The 12168-nt window shown below is 30.2% G+C and overlaps 1 protein-coding gene across 1 annotated transcript; it reads left to right on the forward strand.

Annotated features, from left to right (window-relative positions):
- The first annotated feature begins 60 nt into the window (after window positions 1-60).
- LOC117922674 lies at window positions 61-1906 on the forward strand. Its single transcript, XM_034840851.1, has 4 exons — window positions 61-210; window positions 421-572; window positions 973-1501; window positions 1604-1906. The coding sequence occupies exons 1-4, from the start codon at window positions 182-184 to the stop codon at window positions 1776-1778; spliced, it is 885 nt and encodes a 294-aa protein (XP_034696742.1). The 5' UTR covers window positions 61-181; the 3' UTR covers window positions 1779-1906.
- The last annotated feature ends 10262 nt before the right edge of the window (window positions 1907-12168 follow it).

A 12168-nucleotide genomic window follows, 5' to 3' on the forward strand; every position in this document is an offset into this window, starting at 1 on the left:
CAAATGTAATCTTTATTGGGTTAGCCCATAGTTTGAGGCCCCATAAGAAATTATCATGACCAAATTACCCCTATCTTTTCCTATAAATTCTTGGCTCCATTTACAAGGTTCATGGTGGAAGAAAAATTGAGAGACTGCCAGAAAAAACCATCGAAGTACGGAGCTCATAAACAAGACAAAAATGAAGGGAACGTTATTTCAACCCCTCTTGTAAGCTCAGTTCGTCCCATTCTTCTTCTTCTCTTCTTTCTTCCTCTTTTCTTGACAAACAAACAAATATTTGGAGTGCACTAAAACTCTCTTGTTTGGTTGCCGAGAAAATAAAGTAACTAGAGCAAATGTCCCAACCCCATTTGGTTTTAAGTCCTAAACTTGCTTTTCTTCCATTTTCTTGCAAACCAAACTGCCAACTTCTTGCAGGAAATACATTCATGAAGATGATGGTAGCGAAGAAGAGGAAGAAAGCAAAGAAAAATCAGTGGCAGGAGAAGAAACTGAAGGAGGTGAATTTGATGACATAACAGAGTCAGTCCAGTACAAGAACCTCCGGAAAGGAGAAACAACCAAACAAGGTATTAGCCCAGAAACTTTCTCCCTAATTTTCCTGGGAAGTTAACTTTTCCGAGAAAAAGCAAGTTTCTTGGAAGAAAAATAGTTAGTTTTGCGCAAAACCAAGAAATCAATTCATGCATTCCTGGTTCTTTACGAATTACAATCCATATAAAGGTGACTCGTTTTGACTCGGTTAAACAACTCGGAGGTGAATCGTTCGAGTTGGACCGCTGCCTCAAATGGCTTTAGTGCACTTTTCCTATTTTAGGCTGTTCAATTTTGGTGGTTTTCGTAGAAACAAGGTGGAATCACTGGAATGCTACAAATTGGGCCTCCCTAGTATGGGCCGTATGGTTGGCCTATGTTATTATGGGCCCCCAAGCCAACTTCCAAGAGCTGAGAATTTATATGTTTTATCAGGAGACGATCTATCCTTGGAGAAACATGGGCTTTGGTTGCAAGAACAGAAGTCCAGAGTAGCAAGGCTTCAGAAACACCTCAAATCAAGATGGACTCTGGAGGATCTCATTCAGCAGCATCTCCACATGTACCATGCCCACTTCAACCGGGCCTTGGTCTCAGCCCGTCTCCAAGATGTGGCCCAACTACTCATGCCCCAATGGGCTCCACCTCACGAGCTCGCCTCACTAGCCTGGCTCGGCGACTGGCGGCCCTCCGCAATTCTGGGCCTGATCTGGGCCCGGGCCCGCACCTCACCGTCGCTGTCGGGGTCGTATCCGGCCATCCAGCGCCTCTTGCCGCAGCTGATCCACGAGCTACGCATCGAGGAGACGGTGGTGGAGGAGGAGATGGCGGAGATCCAAGCCACCTGTGTCCTCCACCTCCCTTTCGCTCCCATGAACCACCGTACGGGTGGCGCCGCATTGCGCTGCATTCAGTCGGAGTTCAAGAAGATCCACCAAGTGATCGTTAAGGCCCAAAGCCTCAGGTCCATTTTCACTCTCTCTTCAACCTTAACCAACATAACAGACAATGTAACTGTAATAACTGTGATAACTGTAATGACTGCCTGAAATGAAAATGATGACAGGTTCAAGGCATTGGAGATGGTGGTGAACAATGTATTGAGCCAAACCGACGCGGCGGAGTTCTTGGTAGCATTTGCCGGAATTCAGAAGTCCATCCACCAGTTCGCGGCGCATCAAAGGCTCCGAAAGGGTCAACTGTCGGTGTGTGTGAAGGCGGTGGGAAATAGTCAGAGTTGAGTGATAGGAGAGTGTAGGTATTACTAGGCACTGAAGTTTTGAATTCTCAAGTTTTAAAAAGTTTCAGTAGGTGATGACTTTGGAATTTTATGTGGGAACTAATAATATCAGGCATGAATTTTTTTTTTTCCCCTTTTTAATTGCACCCTTAAATGCTCACTTGGATAAGGAAGTTTTTTTTATTTTTAAAATTATAAAATAGTAGAACCTATAAAAAGTATGAATTTATGTTATGTTCTTAAAAAGTATTTTTAAAATTTGAGATAGTAAGCTTTAATTTTTTTTAAAAGGATTTTAAATTATATTACATTTTATATAAAATTTAGTTAGAGCTTGTTCGGTCATATAATTTAAAAACGGTTTTCTATTTTTAAAAATGAAAATTTGTTTTTAAAAATTCCTAACTCTATTTTATTGTTGTTTTCTGAAAATAATTTTTAAAAATAAAGTGAAATAGAGAAGAATTTTTAGAAAGTAAATAGGAATTGTTTTTACCAAGTTTTAAAAAAACATAAACCCATTTGGTCATATTTTATGAAACTTGTTTAACAAATTTTAAAAGCAAGTTTTAGAAAAACATGATCAAATGAACGTTAGTTTTTTAAAACAAAAAATTATCGAAATCACACCTAATAATTTCATGAACAAAACCGTGTATTTCATGGACAAAAACTCATTAAATTCCTTTACTTGATTCATTATTAATAAATTTATTTGACATATAAATATGAATTCAGACTTGTTTTTATCATCATTCACATTTATATATTCGGTGTGATGATGCCAGCACTACAACTTGGGCGGGTTGGTCAGGTTGTTGACTAGCCCAAACCCAACTCGAATTAAGAAACAATCAAGTCAAATTCAACTCAACCCAATTTTTAACCCAAGGCACTCAACTTAGGTTAGATAATTCAAAATTTGTTCACAATATTTTTTTAAAACTATTTTCTATCTATTTATATAAAAATTTAAATAATAAATAAAATAAAATTTTAAAATAGCAAAAGAATAAATATAAATTTATATATTTTTCTTTTAAAAAATGAAAAATACATAATATAATATAATTTGATATTTTTTTCTTAATGAGTATTATTATATCAGATAATATATATTATAAATATTATAAAGATATTAAATCAGGGGTTTAGGTGGTTATTCGAATATTGATCTGAACCCAATCCAAATTAAGTTCAAATTAAAACAACATAACTCAAGCTCAATCCGAATGTTAAAAATAATTATCTAAACCCACTCAAATATCAAGTTGTGCTCGGGTTAGGTCAGGCAGACTTGAGTTTACCCTTAGATGATGTTGCTAAAAAAAATAATCATAACTTAGAAAAGTTAGTTTTTTCCAAGTGATAGTGGGAAAGTTGTAGAGCAAAGAAGGCCACATTAGTCAAATATGGAAGCCATAACATCTCAAAAGACACTTTCCAAAGATAAAACAGCCATAGAGATAGAATATCATTCACGTGGGCTGTGCTCTAAAGCATTTTCACCATTCCTTTACGTGTCTCACTGCTTTGTTCCTCATTCAATGTCTTCTCTCAGTGGAAACCAGCATTTCAACCTTCTTTTCATCTCATTTTCTCAAGTATTTCCCTATTTCTCTGAAATAATATACAAAACCCTAATATTAGTTTTATTTATGACCCATGGTTAAAAAGAAAAATGTTAAAAAAAGAAAAAAATAGTAAAGAAAATGATTTTCTCATAGTTAAATTTATTATAAAAATATAAATAAATAAATAAATATAATTAAAATTAGTAAAAAAAAACTTATATAATTTTTTTCCTTCCACTTTTTCTTTCTATTCTTTTTTTTTTTTTTTTGCATTTTCTCTTAAATTTTCCAAAACCAAATATAGTTTGAGAAATAATTTTTTATATTTTATAAAAAAAAATGTGTTTCCAAGCTTTGAAAAAGTGATTTAAAATCATTTAAAAAAGAAAAAGCTAATGCTTTTTTTTTTCTTTTTTTTTATAAGATTTGAATAAACTTGAATTTGTTTGAAATCTAAATTGAATTGATGTAAAAATGTGGTCCAAAATTGTAATTTTGTTTTGTCTATTCAAATAAAATATCTGAAAATAAGAATTAATTTATAAACAAAGAGTACACAAAACCTATTCTTGATATTATGGAAATCAAAACCTTATTCCTAATGATTTTTAAAGATACGAGATAAATTTATGTTTTTTTTATAAAATATTTTATTTTATATAAAAAATTATTTTAAAAATAAAAAATAAAAAATATATCCAAAGCCTAGACACAACAATATTAAGGTGGTGTTTGTTTTTTGGCTGAATACAAAAAACTAAATATTTTGGTTTTTTCTATTCAGCTAAAAGTAACATATTAACATCATCCAATATAGATAAAATGAACTTGTTATTAATAAGTTCAATTTAATTATATTGGATATTGTCAACAGGTTACTTTTAACTTAATAAAAAAAACTAAATATTTTGACTTTTTTTATACAGCTAAAAAACCTAAGTATGGAAAAGAATTACAAAAAACAAAGAACAAGATATCAACAAATATGGCATCATATCGGACTAGTAAGGTAGGGGAATAGGCTTGAAAACATTCCTAAGGAATGATCCTAACCACCCTAGGCACACAGGGAAATTGTACTAATGTGGCCCTTGATTGTGCCCATGGCCCCCATTCATTAGGTTTACTCCTTGTGTGCCACACACCCTCAAATCAACCACTTTGAAACAATTTCACATGGGAATATTTGACTTTTGTGCTCACTTTTACACACCCTTTTGGCTTCCTTTCGTAATCATATGCACTAACATGTTACTACTTTTCTTCTCCATACATTTCTCCCATTGTCTCTCAATCAAAGGTAAATATAAGAAGAAAGAATTTCTATGTTTGCCCATTTGTATGGATGCTCCATTTATTTAATATACATCGACTGTCGATGGATCACGTCCCACAACCATTTGGGTGAGACAAATAGATCTCATGTCTCTCATAGGTTTTGAATGTCTATGAAGAATGTGAGACATATTTCCAACAACTATTAGGTTGGGAGATTTATGATTGAAAACCTTAATTACTCATATGATAAATGGTGTTGTACCATAATTTGTTGAATGAATTGAAAATCATATGATAAAATAACAAGTGTTGGAGTTTGTTTTAATATTTTATCATTATCTCTTTTATTGACTTAAAAAACACGTCGGTTGAGTGCAAACACGTCTTTTCATGTAGTGATGTCAAAATTATCGGTATAGGAATTGGGTTTTTGGTCATTACTTTTTTCTTATAGTTTTATAAGTCACTTTGTTGAATCTGAATCTAATAAAAACAACATAAAAAAAAAACAAATGAATGTAATAAGTGTGTTAAATTCACTGTCTTCGTAGCAAAAGTAATCAATGAAACACTAAAAGAAATGTCTCAAATAAGTCAAATAACTCAAAAGATGATGTGAGTTTTGATATAACTTACGAGACTTTGTATAAGGAGTGTTTAAATATTGAAACAAATAAGTCAATTGCAATAAATCCAAAATAAAGAATCATTACTCAACAAAATTACTTTCTTTGAAAATGAACATGCTAAAATGAAGAAAAAAGCAACAAGGATTAAAATGTGAAAATTAAATATTTTAATATGAGTTAAGTTTTAAAAAGGAAGAGTTACATTCTAACTTTAAGACTCGATGATTTAATTAAGTTACGGTGTAAATCTTTTGATGAAAGGGGCTTCAAATTTGTTGATGGAAATATTATTCCAAATAATAGTAAACTAGTTTTTGTCAAGCCTTATGGACAAGAACCTTATTAGAAAACTCATTCTCAAATTGAGTTTCATTGCACTTTATTGCAAAATATGACATATTTATAATAAATGTTATGTAAGATTGTTTGTAATTTTAAAAAAAAAAAATCCAACCTAACAAAAAATTGATGAATGGTAAAAAGGGTGCCCAACAATGGCTCAAAGATCCCTCTATATGCTATGTTGAATGAGAGCACTTTCAATGAAAATATGAAAGTTTCAAATATTAAACAAATTTGGGTAAAAAAAGAATTATATTAAATGTTCGGTTATTCACACACATCTCAAAGCAAGTAAGTCACAGTCATGATATTTTGATAGTAGTTGTTCATGTCATATAACTAGTAATAAATTATTTTTCACTAAATCCATTGAATTTGATAGAAAAAATGTGTTAATGAGGGTAATGTGGCAAAAAGGTTAAAGCACTAGCTATGCCCTAGGCATTCCTAATCTTGAAAAAGTCTTTATGTAAGAAAGGCTTAAAGGTCAACTTAAAAAGCATGATCTAAATATGTGAAAATGAGTTAAATTTCCAATTTTCATAAAACATAAGCAAGGTGTTTGGTTTAAAGGGAAAATACATAATGATTAGCTCAAGAACTTTTGACAATTGTTATATTGTTAGTAAAAAATCCCATTTATCTTTTTTTTTTTTTTTTTTGTAGAAATTATAAAATTGAATTTATTAACTTTTGGAGTCATAGATTAATTGAAAATGAAAAAGATCATATCATTGTGAAATTAAGAGCGATAAACAAAAGGGATCGGATAATATCAATGTCATTGACACTATAAAGAATAATTTTTCATTCTAGAACCAAACACATCATCATTTGACATTAATTCATTCATGACTTGGTAAAAGACAAAGTTGTCTTCTTGGAGTATGAACCTACTTACGATCAAATAACTAAAATTTGTACTAAATCTTTGGATGTATGTTTCTAAGTTTGAATCATTTAAGAAGTTCATAGGTCATTGTGTTCTCGACTAATTGCATTTAGAGCATGTTTAGGACATTTTTTCAAGCATATTCTTAAGTTCTAGATGTTTTCTTAGATTTGAAATATTTTTGTGTGTTTTGCTTATTTTTATTCTTGATTCTTTTTTTGTTCATCTGTATCTCTTTAAATCTTTCTTCTTTTTATTTTTATCATCACTGATGTGTCTATAAAGATATTTCTTTTATCTTCCTTACAAATGGTTATTTTGTTTTATAATGACCTAGAAGATGCGTTAAGATATAAAAATCTTCTTAACTTAATTGATTGATGAGCTAGTTTATGAGCTATTATGATTTTGATTTGCTTGGATAAGCTACATGTTTAAATACCATATCTTGTAAGTAATTAACGGCTCAAAGGAAAGTTTTGTATTGTCACAAAAGATTATGAATAGTTCTTAAAGTTCAAACATAAGTTTATATTTATTTAATGTGCTTTGAAGATGGAGTAAAGTCGCTTAAAAATCTTCCTAAAAATTTAGATTTTTATGGCCTCTTGATTGTTTATCCTTTTTCAAAGTCAAAAAGAAGTAAAAAGAATATCATTTATTTCCCGAAATGGTTGTGATACCTTGCAATCTTCAAAATATAAAATGCTTCAATTGCAAAAGGTGGGAATCCCTAGTGTCCACTTTAGTGAATCTTAAAATTATAATCAAATCCTAAGTGTGTTGCCAATATTTTCATAAAAAATTAACTCAAATATTGTATGGGTGAAGGGGTGTACAATAGTCATATTAAATAGAAATCTAGTAAAGAAAGTTGTAAATTGACTTATAGGAAATAGAGTTAAGCTACCCTAGGGATGAATGTAATCTTAAAAATGATGTTTGATTTATAGATAGGTATAGTCTTATAAGTGTATGCTATCTATAATATTTGTTAGTTCTTTGTGAATTTATGAGACTCTTTTTAGTTAGAAGGTACTTGATATGGTGTTAATAGTCTCTTATTTCTTAACTTTGTATATGATAAATTGATAAGGTTCTTATTTCAATGTTTTGATTTTCAACTCTAAGTAGTCTCTTGATGGTGTTTTTTATCATTATGCATCTAGAAAACTAAACGGTAGATAGTTCAAATTTTGTATTTATTGTTTTTATCTCAACTCTATTTAGGATCAATTCAATTTTTTTAATCATCTTGTCTATTCCTTTCATAGGGTTATATATATGGGTTTTTTCTTTTTTCATTTGTATTAATTTTTGGCATGTCCCAATTAATCAACTATTCTTCAGGAAAAATTAAGAGCTAATTATTTGTTATCAAAATGATAATCAATCAATTTTATCAATCAATTGTATTATCTGAAAACTAAGATTTGATTTTATGTGATCGAAATGGTGATTGACCAAACATAATGATCAACTTTATTTGCATAAGTTGAGAGTTGATTTTCTTTTATCAAATTGGTGATCAATCCTTCTTTATCAATGTCACTTATCTTAAAAAGAAAGAAAAAAAGGAATATTCATAAAATTAAAAAAAAAATCCCCAATCTTTTTTAATTGGCTCTAAAATCATTATGAGTCCTAGTTTCATATTTGACCATTTCATCTCCTCTATTATCATCACAGCCGTGGTGCTTTATCTTTTCATCTTTTTTGACAACTATGAGTTTTCCTTTAGTTAGTCAATTTTTTTTAGGTTTGGTAGTTGGTATTAGATCTTTGGTCAATGTTCTATCTTGAAATGAGTTTTTATAAATTCTTCTTTGTTGTTCATCTTTGGGTGGTTGGAAAATTTTCTCTTGAGTTACTTTCATCAATCAACTCTCAATAGGTGTTCACCATCCCTCTTTATTCATGTTTTCATTATTGGTTATGAATAATTGTTTTGGTTTTGAGGTTTATTTTCTATCTTTTGAGTTACTTGAGGGTTCCTAGAGTTAGTTTCTCAATGTTTTCGGTATTAGTTTTGGAACTTGGATGTGATGTTTTTGTTTCAATCTATCGCTTAATATTAGTTTATTCACACTTGCAAAAGATTGTTAAGCTCTTATTCATAACTTCCATATCTAATTCCTATGGTGTGAGTTATAAGGAGGATGCCCATTTTAATATTTTTTCTAACATATATTTATATGGTTGTGTAGTGATGGAAAAAAAGGTTTTTGAATTATCTTCTAAGATGTCTAAGAATTTTCATTGATTATCTCACTGACCAATTTTCTCACCTCAAATCTTAAATGGAACAATGAATATGAAAACCATTCTATTTCTATAGCACAAACGTCTTCACCTTTGATTTAAATTCATTTCAAGATAAGGAATCCATAGTGAAGAGACTTGAGCATGTCTCCTTGAGCTTCAAATCCTATTTATATTAGGGAATGTTCATGTCTTGTGAAAGCTTTTGGGTATTTAAGTGCGAAAACTTTCAATAAAATATGTTGTTGATTCATTACTTGTTTCTATCCTTACCCAGTTCTTCAACCTTTGGGCTCAAATATCTTCATCCTTTAAGCCCAAATATCAAGAAAAGGCCTAAATCATGTTTCGAGGTGATTCCAAGGGGTTTCATATAAAGCTAGTGGAAAGCTAAATTTCTCAAAGTACTAAACAACCGGCGTGGGAAAGGATTAAAGACATTGGGTAAGATAAAACCTTGTATTCAATATCTTCTTTATATTATATTTTATTACCGTGATTGGTCAATAGTTTCTTTTATCCCTTTAAAGATTTTCCACTTTATATCGTCATATCTTTATTTCTTATGTTGGAAGATTGTCGATATCATTTGCTTCCACTTTTTATATATTTGCATTATTTGGGGAATATTGTGACATCATCTTTGCCTGGGTTTATTTATTTTGCAAAAAATTAAACAAAAAGAAAAAAGAAAAAAGAAAAAAGAAAAGGAGAATACGTTTACGGGTCACACTTCAAAATTTTATAGGTCACCAATTCATTCCCCTAACTAAGATTCATTCATAAATTGAAATCTAATTTAAAATTGATATTCTAATAAATTTGACAACTATTGTTCCATTTTTTCCTAACAAAATGGAAAATTAATCATTAGAGTGATGAACCCCCATTGTATAAGTAAATGGGAGTGGTGCTTGCTTCCAACCCTACCAATACACCATCAATTTACACAACTCAAAGCCCATGATTGAGGGTCCCTTAATCATAAAGGTTAAAACAAGATTAGATCAAAAGTTTCAAGGGGCAAAAAAAAAAAAAAAAGGGAAAAAGAAAAAGAAAGAGGAAAGATAATAATGCATGAGCATTGACTTGATGGTACTTAAAAGGAAGAAGATCTGAGATGATCCATAACGTGACTTGGGGACCTAAGGTGGTGGAATCAACGGTGGAGATTTCATGTTTTGTGATTGTGATGAACGTGGGGCGTGGGATGGAGGGCTAGCAAAAGCATTTTATATGGATATGGGATGTAAATAAACCTGGAGATGTTGAGAGGTGGGGACGTATCCATATGAAAATAATCTAGCGATCATGCTTTACAGTACACACGCGTGCGCGTCAACAGTGATCATGTACGTCCATTTGTGGGCCCTTCAATTATAGGGAGCATGGGGTCTTTTCGGAAATGTTCCTCTGCTTGCTTCTGCAGGATAGCTCTGTGCACTTTCCAAATATTAATGATCATGAGGTAATGTATTTTTGAATCTGGTTTTTTTTCCAACTGTGTCCTCTTTTTTATTTGCTTTTTTGGAAGGCAAAATCTTTGTGTCTTTATTGAATCAACTTGTTTAATACAAAGGGAAATGTTGACGTGACTTACCGGTGTATATAGAATAAACAATTCAGAGCATTGAATACTTGTGATGAGATTTAAGCCGTCCAATGAAAATACAAACAAATAAGATTAAGGTATAAAATATAAAAAAATAAGATTGTGTATAAATAATGAGACTAAAAAATATATACATGATACTAGTGATATTTTTTCGATAGGCATCATATTGTAACAGAATTGTAATACAAACCCTACTATTACATTACTTTTTTTTAATTAATCTAGGACACATTTCTTATTTTGTATTTTTAAAATTAAAAACTTTTATATAAAATAGAATATTTTACATAAAAAGTATAAATTTATATTATGTCTTCAAAAATTATTTTAAAACTTTAAAAATTAATAGAATAATTTTTTTAATATCTCAAATTTCTTTAAAATAAATTTTAAAATCATTACTAGTTAAATGTAAGTTTGTAGATATTCTTATATCTTATCTAAAAATAGACTAAATACAAAAAATATATCTGAATGGACACTAATTTTTTTTATTTGATTAAATTTTTATTCTATTAAGATTATTTTTAAAATTAAAACAGTTTTTAAAATATTATTGTTGGTGCACTCAATGTTCAATTAGATTTAGTTTGCCCACTATCAATTCTTCTATTTCTCTTTAGAGGCAAATGCCTATGATCACATGATCGAGTATCTCGACTTACTAATGAACACATGGAACACATTTTAATCATGTGCTTTGAGGACACATTCGTATTCATGCCCCTAGAATTACATCACATTTCTTCTTATTTCAAGACCCACATTATGATTGTTGTCGGATGCCAACCATTAACTTCAGTAAAATGTCGACTCTAGATGTTTCTACTTAGTTGTATTGAATGAATAACTTCGTTAATATATCAATTTCGGATGCTTTTACTGGATTGCATTGAATGGTTTCAAATGGTAGGATGCCACATCAGTCCCAAATGGCAATGCTCGACACACAATGATAATTTCAAATATATTTAAAAGTAATTTTAATAAAAATGGATATATATCATCCCACCCAAAAGCAATGGAGTCACTCAAGTTGACTATTGGGTTTTGACCTCATTACTATCTTAATAGCAAAAAATATATATATATAAAGTAGGAAGTTGAAACGAAGCTATCATTGAAATAGAAGCATCAAAACATTGGATTCATAATCGGTTTGTTGAAGACAAATCTTAACTAACTTTATCTTTGAAAATTTATTAGAAAATGTTTGAAGCATTCAAAACAAAAATCGATGTACTATTCTGGTATGAACGAGTAGAAAATGCTAGACCTATTATTTTTCTATTTTATTTTCATTTAAGCAATTTATTTTTATATTTATAATCTATTAAAAATGTGTTTTTTCAGATTTGATTACTATCCCAATGTTTTGATTGCCCCGTGTAACCTAATCTATATCTTTTATCAGTTTTGATTCCGATTGTATTTATAGACTAAAATTATTTTTATTGCTAATTCAATGATAATTTACGAGTAAAGTACTATTTCGATGAAATGCATTAAGATGAAATGCATTAAGACATAATAATTGATTAGGCATTTAGGGATAAAATACTATTTCGACGTAGTTCGCAAGAGTAGTACCAACTTGAGGCAAACTTATTTCACCTCATGAGGATAAGAATAGATTTTCGAATGGTGGAGATTACCAATTTCATAAATACTCAATGGACAACCTGACATTTTCCTACATATATATTATATAATATTTTTATATAAAAAAATAATATTATATGGAAAAACAATTCAACATTTTTAGTTGAAAAAATATCTACCATCTAACATTAGGAAAA

The sequence above is a fragment of the Vitis riparia genome, chromosome 9, assembly GCF_004353265.1.
Source record: "Vitis riparia cultivar Riparia Gloire de Montpellier isolate 1030 chromosome 9, EGFV_Vit.rip_1.0, whole genome shotgun sequence".
NCBI classification, from domain to species: domain Eukaryota; kingdom Viridiplantae; phylum Streptophyta; class Magnoliopsida; order Vitales; family Vitaceae; genus Vitis; species Vitis riparia.

What these genes read in the sequence shown, in the direction of transcription:
- LOC117922674 (XM_034840851.1), top strand. Translation starts at nt 182, where the DNA reads ATGAAGGGAACGTTATTTCAACCCCTCTT. An exon ending in ACGTTATTTCAACCCCTCTT is followed by an intron (nt 211 to 420) that starts GTAAGCTCAGTT and finishes AACTTCTTGCAG; the next exon opens with GAAATACATTCATGAAGATG. An exon ending in AGGAGAAACAACCAAACAAG is followed by an intron (nt 573 to 972) that starts GTATTAGCCCAG and finishes ATGTTTTATCAG; the next exon opens with GAGACGATCTATCCTTGGAG.